Consider the following 20,012-nt stretch of genomic DNA (forward strand, 5'->3'; position numbering starts at 1 on the left):
TGACCAGTCATCTAATTACTACAAAATCTGTATCTAACCCATTCATTACAAGAAGGAAAGCTCTGGATTTCCTTTTAAAGGCAATGCTAAGATTTTACAAATGTCTCTGGTTAACTGACTATTAACCTGTGAAGTGCTTCTTTTCAGCAATGTTATTTGCTATAGTCTGATCATACAAATGCCAAATAAACTGTTGGCAAGAAAGGTCTCAGGGGACCCTAAAAACAAGTCAGAGTGAAGCAAAATGCAATTTGCATAAGTATGTGTGAGAGGAAATAAAGTGAACATGGATGTGCTTTCAGATGGCTAGAATTTAGAGAATTGCATCTGTCTTGTAAATAGTTACTCATACATCTACCTATAGAAGTGTTAACAGTCTCAGGGAAATCAGTGTCTTTTTTCTGTTTAGGGAAATTTGTGGGCACAAACACTCATAACAGAAAACCATTGCTCCAATTCATACAACATGACTGCCCATTGGGTTAATTTACCCTTGAAGAGCTGTGGTGCAGGCTGGCTGCCAATGTGACTATGTAGGCTATGGCTTGTGCAAGAGTTGTTTAGCCCTGAAACAACTCCCACTGGCTGAGCTCACATAACACACCAAGCCTCCCTTGAAGACTGCATTTTGATAATGGCTGGCAGCACAAGGGTAAATTTACCCATTATGGGTTGTTGTGTTGTAAGAATCAGGTCACTGTGATGCAGAAGCTGGTACCTCATAGGGCAGTTATGAAGAAAATATGGGTAGTTGAGGAGAGGCAGGGAACAAACAACCACATACAGGTTGGTTGAGCTTGCAAGGGCGATGGAATTTATAAATAATAGAATAACTGAGGTCTAATGATATTTGAAAGGCAGATAGAAACTGTACTTGAAAACACAAAGCATAAAATACAAGAAATAATTGTATTTAAATGCTTTATTTATAAGCTTTATGTACACCTTTTAACTCTTTTTCAGTATCTTTAGGGAAGGCCTATTTATTTGCACATAAGGATTTTGTGCATATATAGAGTGATTATCATAATCACTTGTTAATCTTTAGGTGAAGTCCGAGATGAACCGAGGATGCAAAAGAGGGTAGCTGGCAACACTACCTTCTTCCTGCCCTGAATTTCCAGTATTAGTTTCTGGTGTAAAACATTAAAGTTATTCATATATATAGATCAGTGAAGGGTGGGAGCCATAAAGAAGCATTCAGGTTTTAGTACGACATGTGAAAGAACAAATTGCAAGTACCTACCTCTTAGACATTCAATTTTTTTAAAGTTTTAAAATGGCATTTATTATTAGCTAAAGACATCTAACAAACACAGAAAACAATGCAGATCAATCACATAACTGTGCCTCCCCTTTCCAGGTTTTACAAAATGCGTTTAGCACCCAGCTCAGTGAAACAATCAAAGCTGCTGCAGAGAACAATGCACTTATCGCACAGAATAAATTGCAGCTATAATTTAAAGCCATCAATTTAGTTATCATAAAAAGCAGCACAATCCAGTCTGAGTTGAATTTTTTCTTAAGTTAGCCCAAGATTTTAATGGAATTAGTGTAGCATTTTTTAATCTGAAGCACTCTAGGTTAATAAATCTAGTACGTCTTTATCAATAGAAGGAAGCATTCTTCTCAGTGTAATTTCTTTTTATCTCAAGTCATCTACATTATATGATGCGTTTTTGGAGGAAACATTTATGGAGCACTTGATTGGCTTGATTCTTTCTTTGTGAAGTATAATTAGAGCTCCAACTACCACAGAGCAAAATCTGCACTTTTAGTGACCTCCAAATTCCTCTTGATCTGCATTTCAGAAGTTACACTGCGAAAACAGCACCACCCTTTAACCACTTCAGCCATAAAGCTGCAAATTATTGCTTGCAAATCAAGCCCACTGATGATTTGTGAGATGCTTTTTGAAGAGCCAGACAGCCAGCCAGCCACAGTTGCATTCCCTGCTCAAGAGGAGAAGCTATCAGATGAAAAGAAGCATGTGGCACAGGAAAAGGGAGTGACAACCTGCTTCAAAGAGGCTGGGTGAGGAAGGACAGGGAAGAAGAGCTTGCAGCCACTTGACTGCAAAAGCAGAGACCACCACCACCAGCACTACTGACGGCCACAGACACACAAAGCCAAGCTCCAAAAACCACATGGAAAACTGCTTATGCTATGCGGAAACACCAATACCTGAGTCCTTTCTTAGGCAAAGTATTCCTATCAAGATGTGGGTCACTGTAGAAAAGTTAAAAGAAAAGTACTTCAGAGAAGAACAAAAGGGGAAGATTAAAGATCAGCTTGCAAAGAAGAATATACCATTAAGCAGCTGCATCATGGTACTGGAAGAAACAGCAAGAGTCCCTGCCAAGGCAACATGCAAAGACCGTCTAAGCACGTATAGACTGTGTTATACAGAACATGCACAAGGGAACATGCTAAATGAAATTAACCCTGAGGCTTCAGTCCACAGACAGTTTAAATGGCTATAAGCACTTTTCTTCACTTCCACAAAAGTGACTGGACAGGTCTTTTTAACATGACATATGCATGCTTCACGTGAATGCTTTCAGAACACAAAGAGCATTAAAATAAGAGGGTAGTAGCCATCTCCAATGATAATGCTGAAAAAAATGCTTAAGGTTTATTATTCAGCACAGTCCCTTACTTCCAATATGAAACACTGGGAGGTCTTCTATTTTCACATGGGAATAATTGGAAAAAATCTATCAACACACATTTTGAAAGGCAAAAAAGACTGCTTACATGACCAACCAACAAATACTTGGACTTGTTCATTCTTAGGGGAGTGGAGGTGCCATTTAAGTAGGCTGTGGTTCAGACCACATGTGACTATACTTTAATATTTGAATATTCTGCATGCACAATTTAATAAATTAACACATTCGACTGATAATCATAAATTATCAAAAGTTGTGCACTTGGCAGGCCTGCCAAAAGTACACGTACTTTGCTTTAGTAAGAGTGTGACTGATGTGTGTTGATATCTTTGCTATATATCATGAATCATTAAAGGGTTCAAATATACTGGTTTTTTAAAGTACAGCAATATGCAGTTTGGCACTGGTGCTATACAAATTACGTATGCTGCATTAGAGGTTGCCTATGCTGGCCACTCGTGCCAAATCAGATACTGTCTCTTATCTTGGTAATTAGCCTTTAAACCTAGTTGAAATGTTTTCACCATGCTGAAATATCCTGGCCCTCCCATCAAGTGAAATGAAACAATGCCAGTGCAAGTAACACTGAGAAAAGTCTAACAGGGCTATCGAGTGTCAGATGAACTCAACACAGATGACAACAACACTTCTGATGCACTTGGATACATATTTGCTTCCCTGCATTCATTTTCAACAGAAAGGAATACACTCACATTATATAAAGCCTGCAAGACTCCCACAAGCCAACCTGAGGTGAGCAACTTATAACTAGAAATGTATTTCAGCCATGTTGGGAGAGGGGATCAAAAGAAAAGGTGATACAACCTGCAACATGGGGGAAAAGCAGCATGCCACCAGAGTGCTGAAATGCTAGTGAGAGTTTAAATTCATTGGTAAGCATGTAGAACTGTAAGATTGCAATAGGGGTCTTTTGGTTCTCGAAAAATGCTACATTTGCCAGTTTTTCTGCATGCCACTCTGAAAAGGAAAAAGTGAGCACAGCATTGTTAAATGGACTCTCACTGGCATGTCATTGAGTGACAGTTTCTACATCCCAGTGAAACACACACACACAGTCTTCAATAAGCACAGTCTTACACAATACATTTGGGGTTGTTAAGTGCCACAATGAGCCCTCTTGGGCCTTGTGCATTCTACTGCCCTGAGACAGCATTACCTGTCCTGTCTCCTGGGTAAAGTATTTCTGCAGAATTTGGGACTAGCAGCGGGGGAAGAGAGAGGGCTAGAAGAATAAAGTCCAACAAGACAACAAAACAAAAACAAAACAAAAAAGAGAGGAATATTAGCACAAAAGGAAGAAAGGGAAAAGGCTGTTTAAAAAAACTATTAAGAGCTTTCAACAGCTGTTTTATGTTACAAAGCTAAAGAAAACAAGACGATTCTAACAGTGGAGTGAGTTATACAGCAAGGTCAGACAAGCTCCAAATTGTTTCAGAATGGTTACACTCCTGTGATTTTCTCTGAAGCCGCATTTAGGATCAGTTCCAACGTTTTCACTTTGTAGTTTCATATCTAAACAGAAAGGGGTTGAATGAGATGCCATCACTTTCTGAGAGGGATCCTGAAGACGTGGATAGATTGTCATCCCATTGCAGCTATACCTCCAAGAACGAGGTTAGAAGCTCTACTGCCCAGCAGATCTCTATCAAGCTACAGGACCCTTACCATGTAGGTATCATTCCAACAGCAAAACAATCAGATGGTGGGCTGGTATGAGGGACCATCTGATTTATTTGGTGAAGCAGTAACTGAAATGGATCTGGCAAAGACCTGAATACTGCACTGAAACATTTTGGGGGGCAAATAAGGAAGGCAGGGGGCCACTGAGAGCACTCTGACAGAAATGCTTTTACATAGGTCAACAAGCCACCCAAATTCCACAGTCCCAGTGTTGGCAGATAGCACATCACACCTAAGTTCTACAGAATGCTCAGCACAATGCTAGCATTAAATAGAGAGATCGCTAAACAAATAAATAGTAATACAGCAGGCCACAGATGCAGCAGCACGAAACGAAATGTTCATACTATAACCTGCAAAATGTTGCTCGTAAGTGGAAGAGTGCATTTGTTTGATTCCAGTACTTCCTACTGTTGCCCTTCTTTTAGTACGTACTGCCTCCCTTCTAACATGATCCACTCATCAATTCAAAACAGTGATAGCAAGCAAGCACGATTGATATAGTTCATTTTTGTTGCATGAACAAGTCTACATAATGAATGAAAAAAATATAATAGCGGTAAGTGTGTAGAACATGCTCAACAGCTATCAACAGACAAGAGTACTTAGGGTGAAGTTAAAACGTATCTTCACACTGAGGTTGCAGATTTTAAAATGCAATTGAATCAGCTGGAGATCTGAAAATTCATGACATTCAAGCAGGTGTGGTTAGGAATTTTAATCCTTTTCTATTCTTTGGTGGGATTTTCTGAACAAAATTCCTGTTCTCAATCTAGTTATCACAAGGGTACCAAATGAGGATTTTCCCACTAAGCAAATGCTACCTCCAGAGGAACTGTTTTTCTGATAACAGTAAGCAAAGGAGGAAAATGCATTTCCATGTCTGGCCAGATCCTGTTCATTATCAACCTCCATGCAATAGCAATCTGCTTATTTAAAAACCTGCACCTTATATGCATTGATGTATTTGATGTTGAGTTTGGCCCCTCGTATTTCCAAGTACTTCACATATACTATGTAAGTTTACCAACAGGCCAATATCACAAATCTTAAGTGAAAAATGGAAGATTAAAGCAGATAGGAATTTATGCTTGAGATCAGATATTAATCGCATGCTTTCTGACTCAAACCTCACATCCTTAGGAACTATGCTTTGACAGCTCTTCTGACTTAAACTTTACCTAAGACCTAATGACAACCTTGACTATTTCATTAACTTAATTTATTGTATGCTGGTGTGATACTGGCTCTGTAGGAGACAGGAGAACAGAAAATGCACCTAGCTGATAGACATGACAGGCAAGCTGCAGTCTTCAGCTGTGACTCAATAGGAAATAAAACATATTTTTCATAGGTCCCACATTAAGTCAATATGTATGTTACACCTCCTATTGACTAGTATGTTGATAACAATTAGAGTAATCAAATATTTGGCCTTGCCTCAGTTCATATTTGTGGCAGTTCTTGCTTCATCATCTGAAAATTTAAGGGTTTGGTCTAAGGTTTTTGCTTGACAATCAAAAAAAGATCTATGGATGATTTCTTGAAGGAAAGATATATAACTTTTTTCATTGCAGATGTTCAGAATCCCCAAGTTATCTTAAAAATACTAAGAAGACAATAGGCTGAATGATGGTAACTCTCTAGATCAGAAGTATAGAATATTCAACCTAGGGGTCAAATCTGGCTTACCTGAGATTCCAATCTGATCCTATGAAATTTCTTAGATGGGCATCCCTCCTTCCCCTGGCCCTACAATCTCTTCCCTAATGACCAATATTTGGTGGTATCTTGGCTTTTGTGCAGTATAAAAGGTTGTAATGTCTCTCCTAAAGCTTAGTTATTGGTAATCAGAGCTTTATGCTAAAATAGGCTGTTACCCCCCAACCCTGGTGTTTAGACCTTGAGCCATTTGCCTTCAAGCTCACCCAGCTCTTGAATGCAGCACCTGAAAGTTTCTCCAAATTAAAAGGAGATTCTGTACCACTATCCTAAATCAACCAATGTTTACACGAAAACAAAACTTCTCCCATACTAATCCTCATGAAACCCAACAGAAGAACCTAAGACTTATTGATGTTACTTATGGTAGCTGCTACCATCCAATGGGACTTACTCCCAAGTCAACATGTTATGATCAAGCTACTGGTTACCATACCCATATCAATACCAAGAACACTTACATATACAAATGCATACAAAAACTGGACAAATGCCTTCTGAATTTTTTCCTCACCTTTCTGACAATGTTGTTTTAACACTGTTGGTCCTAACAAAGGGAGTCAACGAGTCATCTTTAGAAGCTGCAATCAAGCCACTGGAAGAGTTGTGGCTCAGCCCGCCTCCACTGCTGAGAGATATATCAATGGATTCACAACTGGTGTGCAGGCTGCTGACAGACTGGTATCCAATCCCATCCTTGCTAACAGCAGAACTACTACTGGCATTAGTACCCCAGGTTAAGCTGTTGGAAGGAGCCGAATGAGCAGAACTGGGACTAGATGCTAATGGAGATGGATTCATGTCTGCATTTTTACTATAGAGAGGGCTGCTACCACCACTGCTGAGTATGCCACTGCCAGAAGGAGAATCCAGGTTCCCTTGCTGGTTCATAGTTGCATGTGGGTTTGAGATGACCACTGAATTTTTCATGCTTTCTGCTGTTGTAATGGGAGCTTGTTTACTTGGTTTTCCACCAAAAAGTCTAAGGAGTGAAAAACAGAAAAGGCAATCAGGAAACCAACATTTCAGAGGATATTTTGTTCTATCCATTGCTGCGAACACTACTAATATTCCCCAAGTATAATCTGTATTCAGTCACCAGAAAATTAGTGGCTGTACACCACTGCATGATAAATATGATGATAAAAACCTGAATGACACATGATTGTTCCCTTTCCTGTTTCCTTTCTTCTCCCTATGCTCTGTGCTAATTTCACTGAAAGTTGATCATATGGAAAAGCTGTATACAAATAAAGTGGTTGAATATTTTAAACTTTTGCCCGTATTAGTGCTGGGTATACCAACACTGGGAACATGTATACCTATAGATTATGTACAGTCTTCCTACCAATAGCAGAATTACTATTTATTTGTTTATTTAAAACTTTCATATGCCATCCCCTCATGCCTCGGCATCTTGGCATGGCTTACAACATAGAATGAAAACAATAAAACAGTAACAGTAAAATTATATAAAAACCAAAACAAAAAAGCGACTGTTAATGACTAGTTCTTTTCCAATTACCAACAAAGTTATTCAGTGTGATTTAACTATTAAGCTTGGTGTGAAAAATATTATCAGACTATTAAATATAAATAGCATGGTTTCCTGTTTTTCCCTCATTGCAAATGTAAAACGAAAATTTCTTTTCACAAGAGCAAGTGTAAAATGGCAGGGTAACTATGAATTTTTCTTAGCTATAGCCCTTCAAAGAAATGATTTCATTTCATATCCCAAGGGTCAGGAATGGAAACCTGAATATAAATTCTCCCCAGCTTTTAAATTCCAAGTTTTACCCAAATGAAGGATCTGTACATACCTGCGCAAAGTGGGAGAGGCGACATCTGGGTACTTGACTCCTTGCTGGTGAGTGTTCTGGGCTGCATTAGATGCTGCCTGAGATGCTGGGTTCACTTTAACAGAATTACCAGAGACCACACTTTCATTGTCTGAAGAGATCCCTTTCTCTTTATCAGTCTGGTTGATTAAGCCCGGCAAAGAGCTCCCAAGGGCAACTTTTGTTGGCTCCCTCATCTTAGGAACAGGCAAGCCTGCTGATTTGCTGCTAATGTTGGAGTCTATGCTACTAGTGCTGGATCTATTGCCGGCTCCACTTCTGCTGCTGGATTTGCTGGGCCTGGGTAAACTCCGGTACTGAAGATTGGTCCGAGTACTAATAGCTAAGTAACCATCATCCTGATTCTGTGATCCATCAACACTAGTCTTCCGACCAGTGGACCTCCCCATGAGTCCAGATGACTTGGGGATTTTGCCTAGAGTAGCAGATCTACTTGTGATGGTTGCCCCACTAGCTGTTATCATGGTCATCCCTACAGCTGACCCACTCTGTTTTTTAAATCCAAATGTATTTGTATTGGCCGTAGCTGCCCTACAATTATTTGCAGAAGGCTTTTTTGATTCATCGCCACTGCTACGTCCAGCATCGGATGGGGAACGTTTAATGTGCCCAGATTTGGGAGAAATTCGACCCTTTTCTGAAACCTTGGCATCATCAGTTTTCCCTAGAAAAACAAAGAATGAGTTCCAATGTTGCATCATGCCAAATATTGTCCACATGGTGAAAAGAAGTCTGAAAAAGCTTAAGTACACAAGCTACAAAAGCACAGGGGAGCATTTGGAACTTGCTTAATTAGTTGCAAATTGAGAATAGCATACCTTGGTATGTCAGGAAAGCATATCTAATGTGTTTAATATGAAATTTGAACAGGTGGACAAATTGCTAAAAAGCCAGGGGCAAGCAACTTGTGACCCTCTGGGCTACAACTCCAACCATCCCTCACTGGAATGCCTAACACTGAAGGATCATGAGAGTTGTAGGCCAAAACACCTGGAACACCATAAGTTGCACATTTCTGATATAAACCAAATGAGGAATAGAGAACACATTCTAGGGAACTTCTAATCACTTAGCAGCATTTTCAAAGAGCATCCCAAATATGAACCTATACATAGCTACTTAGAAGCATAAACAGCATGTCTACTCACAAGTAAGGAGGACAAAACTCTGCAGGACAAACTTTAAAAGTAAGGAAGATTTTATCACTCAAAAGCTTGCTTCCTAACCCCTGCCTCTTCTCCCCAAGCAGGGAAGAGGTGTTCTCTCTGATCAGATCTGATTATTTTTTCCTGTAGTCTTAGTAAGAGAGGCAGCATTTTTCAGCACTCAGCAGAGAAAAGCGTGTCCTTGATCAGCTGTTGTTTGGAGAGAAAAACTTTTCCCTGCTAGAGATAAGGGATATTGCTTAATAAGGATGCTGATGGGCCAAACTCCCACAGACGACATGGGACCCAAGACTGAGAGGTTTCCCATGCCTGCTCTACAAATTCCTTTCCCTGAGGCAAAAGATTATTTCCACAAAAGGAGGACGGGAAACAGATAGTTTTCTCCCATTCACATAGAGCTGTTGTTGTTGTTAGTCTTGAAATCGTGTCCAATCCATAGCCTTGACTATACGCACTTTTGTTGGCAGAGTGATGTCTCTGCTTTTTAGTATGCTGTCTAGATTTGCCATAGCTTTCCTCCCCAGGAGCAAGTGTCTTTTCATTTCTTGGCTGCAGTCCCCATCTGCGGTGATCTTGGAGCCCAGGAAAATAAAATCTGTCACTACCTCCATTTCTTCCCCATCTATTTGCCAGGAAGTGAGAGGACCGGATGCCATGATCTTAGTTTTCTTAATGTTGAGTTTCAAGCCAACTTCTGCGCTCTCCTCCTTCACCCGCATCAAGAGGCTCTTTAGTTCCTCTTCACTTTCTGCCATGAGAGTGGTATCATCTGCATATCTGACGTTGTTGATCTTTCTCCAGGCAATCTTAATTCCAACTGGTGATTCATCTAGCCCCGCCTTTCTCATGATGTGCTCTGCATATAAGGTAAATAGGTGGGGCAACAGTATACAGCCTTGCCAAACTCCTTTCTCAATTTTGAACCAATCAGTGGTTCCATGTCCAGTTCTCGCTGTTAGCCAATTTTGTTTGTGGTTAGCCAACCATGATTAATAATCAACATTTCAACGTCTAACTATGGTTCAGCAAGCCACAATTAATCCATACTCAACTCCTCAATATGAATTACCATGTTGTCTGAACCCAGTCATTGTACAAGTAAGTTCCTGAAGCAAATTCATTACCATATTTGTGCATATGCAGTGTTAAACACATTTTCTAATTAAGCAGTTTTTTAAAAGCCCTAACTTTAAGCTAGACATTTTAAAAGTGTCTTCTGACTTTCAGAATGTACTTTCTAAGAAATATACAAGTTCTATTGCTTAGCACAGACACCAATTCAAAAGTCAGATATAATTCCAATAATACAGAGAATACTGTCAGGTTCTCTTTGTGCTGGCACAGGTACTCAAAAGCAGAAAAGTATTCCACTACTCGCTGTCAAAGACAGGCACAGATTAAAATACAGTTGAAATCCTGACAGTTCAGAAAAATAAATTTTCTTACAGCACGGATTCTTGGCCTGCATTGCTCACACTTTGGCTGCACATTCCTCACCTGTTCCAGGTGTCTTTAAAGTTCCTGGGGTGGCTGCTGTTTTCGTCCTTGGTGTGGTAATGCCAACCTGAGCTGACATGCCCCGTCTCCAGGAACCTGTCTGCGAAATGACTGTGTTCTTCCTCCCAGAGGTGCTTTTATCAGATTCATCAGAGACATCAGACGGATTCCTTCTCCATCTAGATCCAGGCTCCATCTTTACACCACTGTCAGAGCCTCCATCCGATTTCTTTATTTCATCGCCAGACCACAAGGAATTTCGTTCCACTTGAGAATGCTTTTCAGCATCCGTCTGAAGGGAAAAAGAAAAGCATAAACTTTCACTTCAAACTTTTCCTTCTTCTAGGATCCAATGATTCTTGCTTGAAATGTTAACTTACTCTTCACGATTACACTCTAGAGCTTTTCATTATTCTTTATTTGGTATGTTTTTTAAATAACAATAATAATAATTACTACTTTTAAAATCCCAAATCAAACAATGAGTTATAGTGTATATAGTTCAGTTCTAGTATGTTTAAGCAAATAATAATTAAACACTAAATAATCACAGACAGAAACAGAATTTATGAAGGTCAGAATTCAAACCGATGCATCTCATTGCCATGAAGCTTCCTCTTCCCTGCATTCCACACAGTACCTTTCACACTGCAAGGCATATGCTCACTTCAATGTGTGTTGTATGAGCTTTTCCTTTGTTCTGCCTTCCTATCTCTTTGCTGGCAATTTGATCTGTGGAGCATGAAGAGGCAGCTTTTTGCAAGACTGAAAGATAAATGAGTGCTTTCTGTTTCAGCCTCACACTAACTTTATTATCAATGGAGGTGAGAATTTCTTCAGAAGTGGAAATGCTTTACAACTCCTGCTGAATAAATTTAAATTTGTGATGATCTAGAATTACATACACCAGTTTATTTACTCAACACAATACATGTCTCTCTTTTGTTCTATACTTACGTTCCTGATTAGGGTCTTTCCAGGGCAGAACTAATACCAGGTTCCCCACCCATAGTGACCAAGGGGAGGGACCATTTGCTGGCATATTCTTTATCTGTACTCTTTGTTTCACTTGGACTGGCTCCATGTTCTATCTGAAATGATTTGCAATTCAAATTCCACACATGCAGACTTAACACCAGTGCCAAAATTAAAGGAAAAAGCTGTGAACCTGCTGCACATATGGGAACCCAAAAACACTGATGCTGGGAGAATCTGTACCTTTGGGCACTCTTTTTCCTGCCTTAACCTTTTATTTCTTACCCTGTATATGCATGTGAACATGTGTTCATGTATATATACACATGCATACACGTGTATATATACACATGTAACACTTCAAAATTGCATTCCTCTTTGCACAATTATCTGACATGACAATGCAAACTAAACTGATGTATTGATTCAAGTGTTTTGGCTAGCACACTTTCAATCTAAGGTTGTCCCTCCATCACAGGCCATGAAAGTGGTATAGGGGACATTTTTTGCCATAGGGGACAAAGAAGGGAAAAAATAAAATATTTTGTAGGGCCAGAGAGCGTTCCCTGAGAATTGGTAGCATTGACAGAGGTTCTTTTGTTCTCTTGCTTCAGAGCGTAAGAATGTAAAAGAAGACATGCTGGATCAGAGCACCCAGTCCAGCACTCTGTCTACATGGTAGCAAAACAGCTGTACACAGAATCCCTCAGGCAGGATGCCTACAAGATCTCCACCTGCCCAAGCTCCTCAGCAACTGCTGAATGTAAACAAGCTGCCTGTCTTTTAAACTTTTTTTTTTTTTTTGGAATCAGGCATGTTCCTCAAAAGAAGCCATGTCTCCCCCCCCCCCCAAGCCACATCTTTCCAGGGTTCCAGACAACAACATTCCCAGTCCTACCTGGAATTCATAACATAGCATCACTCAGGGAAGTCGTTGTGAATAAAGGAGTCACTGCTGACACTTTTCAGCCGAGCCTCTCCATCCTTGTGAACATGTTGCACTTATCCAACTATCCCTGCTGCTATATTGTCTTCCCTTCTTTTGCACCCCACAAAACTCATCAAGGTTCCACCCAGAAAAAAAAATCACAGCAGAATGTTTAAATTGATCCAGCTCTACATTTAATTGCATGTACCTAAGAAAATGAGTTTCTACTATGCCCTGCTGGCTGGATTTTTCCTGGATTCTATTCATGTGTGTGTTTAGAAGGGCACCGATTTTAAAAATACATGTTTTTCCAAATCAAAAATATGTATTTTGTTGTGAGCTGGTGCCTTCTCTCTTTCTTTCTGGTTAGCAGAATCAAGACAATCCTTTGAAGTGAAATTCTTTTATCCAAACACATCAGATATTTGAACAGTACAAACTCTAAACAGCCTTCTACCAAAGTTGAGGGAGAAGCATCTACCTATGTAAACAGCTGAATCCAAATGAGAAACTTCCCGCTCTGTCCCTCCCTTACAGTAAAACTTCTGACTCCTCCCTCAGGGTGGCTCTTCCTGCTTGAGGGCAAGGCAGCAGGAATGTTGGAGAACTGGGCAGCTCATATCACCTCCTTCTTGGGTCAAGGACTGGGTCTGGCATCTGCTCCTCTTCCCATCCTGAAACCCCTTCTGTCCCTTCCAAAGCAGGGCAGTTATTAAGCTCTGCCTGACAAACTTCACTAGATAACCTTGAAACTTCAAAGTCTTTGTTCCTACCTCCTCCTCAGAATCAGATGACTCTATCTGAAAATCTGTAATGAATGAGATATGGGCCCACTCTCTACACATTTATTGCACATGAAAAGTCTGAATTTGGGGAGGAAATGCACAAGTGGAAGTACAAATATGCACTTTTGAGCCCAAGTGCAGCTTCAGGAAATTGTGGAAAATTCCCAAGAATTACTTTCCTGCTGGCATTCTTGTTCACAATATAACAAGACATGCTCACATGACTTGTAAACAGGTACAAGGGATGCTCATGCATCCTCAGTTTTATCCAACATTTTCCATCCATTTATGGAAGCCAATTCAATTGAAGGAGCAAACTTAAAGTAGGAACCATGCAGATATAAAAGCAAAGACTATTTTTTTTTTTTGCGGGTCCACAAAAGCTCATGCCAGAATAAATTTGTCTTTGTTGCTTTATATATGTCAAGTTTTCTTAAAACATGACAAATTTAAATTTGGCTTGTAGCTTTCACTCCATTACACCAAAAATCTTGAATCAACCCAATTAAAGATTCTTCCTGTTCCAATGGGCAGGGGATAATCAAGATGTATCTCCTCCCATCAAGACAATCCCATTATCATTGGAAAGATAATCATGAAAATGCCAATATCCCTCTTAGGAATTATATCACATTTCCACAGAAGAGTTTGCCATACATTTTGTAAATTCTGGGAATACTAATTTATTCTTCAAAATGCTATGCATGTGTGAGGAAGAATAGTTCACATGTAGCTTTTTCTTTCTTTCATTATAAGCAGCACTTGAAAACCTCAGCATATATTGTCAGTGTCAGAGCATGGTGCTAGCAATTTCCAGCACAGTGGAACTCTCTAAAATACATCTGGAGGCGAAAGTCTTTCATGCAGCCTCAACTATGCACACCATGGCAAAGGAACAAAGGATAATAAGATCCTTGCTTCAGAGTACTCAAGGCAATTTAACACTTCATGGCAAATCCACTGTTACATTATAAAGTGCTATTAAAATAGCTTTAGATCCTAGTTTTAAAAAGTGTGTGTTGGGGGAAGGATGTGAATAGCAACTACACAGAAATGTTTCCAAAGCATCAACTATTACAAAGCATAAACAATTTAAATTTCATTTGTGGGAACCCCAAGATGTGATCCCCTAAAGCAGTTATACACATAATTAGAATGTATTAGCTATGGAACAGAGAGCAAATCAGAAAGCAAGAAAAAAAGAAAAGCATCTCGTGGTAAGAAAATAGCAGAAAAATTATAAATTGCACACTGATGCAAAATTCTTTACTGTGTTTAGGCTAGTAAAGCTTGATGAAAGCCACCTACAGACATTAAATACAATTTTCTTGAGATAAGCTGCCAAAAAATGGACAGCTTGTTACAACTTGCAACCTTGGAAAATTAGAATGCGTTTCATTAAGTAGCACATGCTTACATTTCCACTGAAAGCATAATCATCTTTAAGCTTTTATGTAAACTTAATTAAAATTCTACTCCTCAACAACTACTACATTTTACATTTCCAATTTCAGTATGTCTTATTCTTTTTAACATTTGAAACAGAATTGTTACCTCACAGTGAAAACCCAAGAAATAATAAATCCCTAAACCAGAAAAAAATGCATTCTTTTACCATTTCTAGTGTTGGAATAATTCACCCTGTCCACACACTGTGTGTGTGAAAACTATACTATATGTTCTGCACATACATATGGGATCTCTAAGCAGTGCAAGTTCCTAATTGCACATATATACTCTGCATGTGTACATCAGTTGTTACTAGGCAGCAGAATTATAAACATTTGTTTAGAAGTAAATCTCATTGTATTTAAGACTGCAGTCTTGAAGTCCTACAATGATTTAATTCTCCTTTGGTATAGGCAACAATTTTGACAGGCTGATATGCTTTTGAACGAAATGAACACCACTGGCACTATTGTAAGATGCCTGAAATTGAAAGAGAGACTTACCTGTGAATCTAGGTTCTTGCGAGAGGATGCAGGTGTGTTGGCATAGGAGCTGATAGAGGAGCTTGTGTTAATGTCATCGGTGCTGAGGTTGTCTATGGTGTCACTGATTCCACTGCTGACAGAACTGCTATCATCCCAGCTACAGAGAGAAAGAGAAAAAATACTTAAAAATAAAATACACAATTGCCACAGATACTTGACAAAGTATATACACAAGACAGCTTTAATTTAACTCACTGTTGGTATTAACTGAGAGATAGCCAGAAAACCTTCTCAACTTTTTTTGTTGTTATTTGTGTTTTTTTGAGGTTTTTTTTTTTTTTTGGAGAGGACTATTAACTTATACAAGTTTTAAGAAGCCTAAGGATTTTAATAAGCTTTTTTTTTTCAAAACCCAAAACCATGTTAGTTTACCGTAGAAAACTGACATAAAAGCAGAAAATATGTGATAATGTGATGATTTGGAGAAGGTTAGGTAATGAAAGCTATTCTGGATTTTAAATTAATTGCTCAGAATTTATTATGTCCCTACAGTATTCTGGCATACTCTTATTATATAAGTTTTATATATAATTGTTTAGAACATATTGCACTGGCTTATTGTAGTTGCAGTCCTGTGCTGTCTCTTCAATAATCCTGTGCAATTAATTTTACTTATTTCACAGAAGATGGACAAAATTAGAGGTTTTCTGCACACCACATACTGAGTCTGTGACAGCAGTGACATTCTGGAATTCAAAATTCTCCATACCAGTTGCAACAGTTCCTTACTTGGGCTTTCATTCATTTAATTCAAAATTATCTGTGAAGTTATGGCAAACATTTCTTTTCTACCCGAAACATTAGTGTCTATGAAAAGCTTCTTATGATTAGTTACTCCTATGAAAAAGCATGAAACACTTATATTGTTCATCATGTGGGATTAACACATGAGCCTCTATTTGTTGTGCCTACATGCATAAACAGAGAGTGTGCACTGTATGCTCCAGATGAGAGTTCGCTATTTTCCCCCCAATGCACAAGCATTTTTGTGTAGGAAACAGTGTAACATGTAAAGTGTCCCTTAGGAAGCAGAAAGGATGGTTTAGAAAATAGCAGCAAACAGATGAAGAATATCTTTACTGGTTAAAAGAGGAATGTGATCTCATACATAAGGCCCCCAAAAAATGTATTTTAGCACAAACCATTCCTCTTAAGTGTACCTGACAGGATGACATGCCCTTTCAGCAAGCTTCTCAACACCTAGACTTGCAGTATTACTTCTAAATTGATGGGCTCTGGGGGAAGGAGGTGAAGTAGAAACTCATTCAGAAGCTGCCAGCTGGCTTCAGTTTCCAGAATTTCAACCAATGACTGATTGTATCTCTCAACTACTAAATAATCTCACCAACCTTACACCAAATGCAAAACAAGGAGTCACTATTTAAGACATGCATCTACAAACAAGAACTTCAATTTTAAATCCTTGGAACATTTCTAGCGTAGCAAATAGCAGAGTTGTGTAATATAAAAGCTGTAACTGATAAAGTGTAAACTAAATTAAATATGAACTACTAACACAGAGATTTGGAAACAAGTATTTAATATTTATAAAGTCTTCAGAGAGGCCCTAGAGAATTATTAGGGACTGACCCAGCTGTTTGCAATATGTTCTGCGACATATCATACAAAGAACAGCTGGGACAGACACACTCTATACACATCTTCCTGGGATTAAGTTTCACCAGTTACAGTGGAACTCACACAAGACTAAGGTCCAATTCAGATGCAGTATTTCCTTTCTCCCAATAATACTTGCAGGCTTCCTGCTCCTCTCTTTCTCACACATAAATTCTCACCATCCTTCATACTCTTCTCCCTACTCCATCATCCATTCTTCTGTCATGTTGTTTCACCAGTGGCCTTCAATAATCATAAGAACCGGGGCCCATTTAGTATCGGCCATGCTTCTTTTTTGTTAATCACAGTTGATGGAGGCAAGTTTTATAAATCAGCAACAGGTAACATGTTCAATATATCTTGATCAAACAGTCCCACTCACTCTTCTAAATACAGACTGGAAGGGGGGAATCTAGGAGCCAACATATGTAGAGACATAACTAATTGTAGTAAAAGCCAGCTGTGATAATCAAACAACACGTAAGAGATGAGTAGTAGGAGGAGCCATGCAACACCATCCTCATGATTAGAAGACTGGTTTCTAAAGGAGTTCTCATAGTTGTAGTTCTCCCTAACTACAACCATGATACTGTATCAATTGAAGAATAGCCCCAAGGATGCACACAACAAACTTCCTTAGGGCTACTAAAACATTCCAGAGCTATGCAGTTACACACAATCACTCTTTTCTTTAGCACAAAATGGTACATTACATCTGTTTTAGACCACTTCATTATATAAATTAGTTTAACTTTTTCCCATGCTTCTGAATCACAGTGGTTAAATTCAAAAGAGAAGAGAAAGAAAGGGAAATGTAACAACCCTGTGAATCACAGCATTCCAGATTCCACGAGCAATGACAGGATCTTTGTAATACAGCAATTAATAACTTCTGATGTCAACAAAAATCTTCTCAGTCATAACTTGAGACCATGTGCATTTCATTTTATTCACTTGATCAATCAAATGAAATCCACTTTGGATGCTGGAAATTATGTGAGTGCTTTGAGACATATTCATTTTGTCTCATATTCTATATTAATGGGAAGTACCATTTTTAAAGGACCGAAAATAAAGTGGAAATAAGATATTACATCTGGAAAGTAACTAAATGAAGTCTCTTTAAATAATTATAAAAACTATTCATATGGGACTGAACTCCAATTACACATGCACATTTCTACCAAGCTATCCTACAATTCACTACAGGCAGTCCCCAGGTTACAAGTTTGTTGAGAAAATGGAAATTTGTCCTTAAGTCAAATGTATGCGTAAGGTGGATCATGTATAGCTGTTCCTCCACATCTGTGAAGGTTAGAGGTACAGGACCCCTGGGAAAATTGCAAATATTTCTTACCCGGTCCCAACCCATCAGTGCCTCCTCTCTGCAGCAAGGAAATGCTGGAAAGATTTCCCTCATCAGATGAGTGGGTCGACAAGGTGTGTTCTGGATGTCTCCCTTGCTACCCTGTCACTTTCCCTTTCTCTATGATAATACTTTGGAGGCCCTCCCTTTCTCCTCTTTTGTTTCTGCTCTCTCTATGGTGATGATGATTTTCTGCAGTATTTTTTTTTAAATAATAGACTGTATGGCAATTCATTCGTAACTTGGACATTCCTAACTCAGGGACTGCCTGTAGTTTCAAGTGCCAGGTGAAAGAAGATTTGACCTTTAGTGTAGTTTAACATGGCATTGCTGAATCTTAACAAAATTATGTTCTGTTTCAGTCCCAAAGCCCAAAGTCAGGAAAGCAATCCACCTGCAAATAGTAGGGCAGGAGGAGATCCAAAACTCCCAGATAAGTCAAGATTTTAACTGCTGGATTCCTAGCATGCACCATGCGTGGCAACCAAGTAAGTATATTTGCAAAAGTGCTATCTTACAAAGGGAATTATAAATGTACGAACTACTAGAGCAACCAGCATTAAAAGCACAGACTGATATATCTTTAGTAAGCAGCATTTAACCAAGTAACACACTTGGCAGTATATTTTAACACGTTTAAAAATACTGGGTAGGTACCAGATTTAGTCATATTGAGAGTAGATTCACTAAAACCAGTAGGATTTCTAACATAGTTCTCTTGGAGTTCAATAGCCTACACAAAGTGTGGCGCAAGTCTGGATCCAACATATTATTCACTTAAATATCATGTCTTTCTTTGGTTTACTAATTATTCTTTAACCCCAGCCTTTCCTTTAATAAGGCCTGGCCAAAATACAGCCTCTTATTTTATCCTGACAAAAATCATGTGTGAGAGGTAAAGCTGAAAGGTACTACTTCCCAAGCCACACACTGAGAAAAAAATGGAACCTAGGGTCCAACTGCAAGCTCAGTGCTCTAACCACAATAGCACACTGCCCCCAAAGCTTACGACTGCTTAGATGGTGGTGCCTCCCAAGCACTGAGCCATTACATTTTTCTTTTCCCAAATTTAAATTCCACAGTAGTCAACAGCTTTACACTTGGCAGCAGGCGATATTCAAGGCAATGTGACATGTACATGTACATTTGACAGTGATGAGATCGGAATGAGTATGTCTCCAAAATATGATATGCAAATTGCAGATTTCTGTTAACATGTTTCAAAGTAGTTCACCAGTGAAAAGCTGGCCTCTGTTAAGGTTCCTGAGCTGGCAGCTGCTCAAAAGGGTATTGTTTTCTGCCCATAATATCACATTCCTGCCATGCCAAAAAGGCTGCTTACAAACCTTGCCAAATTCTGCATGCTCCCTGCAGCCAACCACAGGAATTCGGCCCTTTTAGAAAAGCAATATAACAAAAAGGATGCTTTACAAGGGCAGTTTGTGGAATAAACAAACTCTTTTCCTAAACATTCAAGTGTAACTACCCAGCACAATCCAGCCATTCAAGCTATGCAAAACCCAAAACCACTGGCATACACACCACTGACAAAGGTAAATTTTATATTGTAGAGTCTGTCATTTTCCTCCCAAGAACTTTAATGATTGTTTAGATGGTTTGTCTGAAACTGTTTTCTGGGAATGGACAAGTGCATTTCCCCAGAAACAAAAATCTTACATGTTTGATCCACTATCAGGTGCTTTTAAGCAGCCTACTGAACTGGAAAGTGG

At 39.0% G+C, this 20,012-nt stretch overlaps 1 protein-coding gene across 8 annotated transcripts in view; it reads right to left on the reverse strand.

Moving 5' to 3' along the window:
• Positions 1 to 20,012, reverse strand: part of NAV2 (neuron navigator 2) — a 332,059-nt gene that overhangs the window by 60,121 nt on the left and 251,926 nt on the right. For 6 of the 8 annotated variants that reach the window (XM_044436703.1, XM_044436702.1, XM_044436705.1 and 3 more), the window contains 6 exons: positions 15,258 to 15,396; positions 10,618 to 10,909; positions 7,916 to 8,618; positions 6,610 to 7,077; positions 3,850 to 3,915; positions 2,185 to 2,229 (listed from right to left, as the gene is read on the reverse strand). In XM_044436703.1, the coding sequence (XP_044292638.1) occupies positions 2,185 to 2,229; positions 3,850 to 3,915; positions 6,610 to 7,077; positions 7,916 to 8,618; positions 10,618 to 10,909; positions 15,258 to 15,396 (1,713 nt within the window). The remainder of the gene's footprint in view (positions 1 to 2,184; positions 2,230 to 3,849; positions 3,916 to 6,609; positions 7,078 to 7,915; positions 8,619 to 10,617; positions 10,910 to 15,257; positions 15,397 to 20,012) is intronic. The other 2 variants (XM_044436706.1, XM_044436707.1) reach the window with 1 other exon arrangement.

The sequence above is a fragment of the Varanus komodoensis genome, unplaced genomic scaffold (genome assembly GCF_004798865.1).
Source record: "Varanus komodoensis strain SLA01 unplaced genomic scaffold, ASM479886v1 scaffold3, whole genome shotgun sequence".
In the NCBI taxonomy this organism is placed as follows: domain Eukaryota; kingdom Metazoa; phylum Chordata; class Lepidosauria; order Squamata; family Varanidae; genus Varanus; species Varanus komodoensis.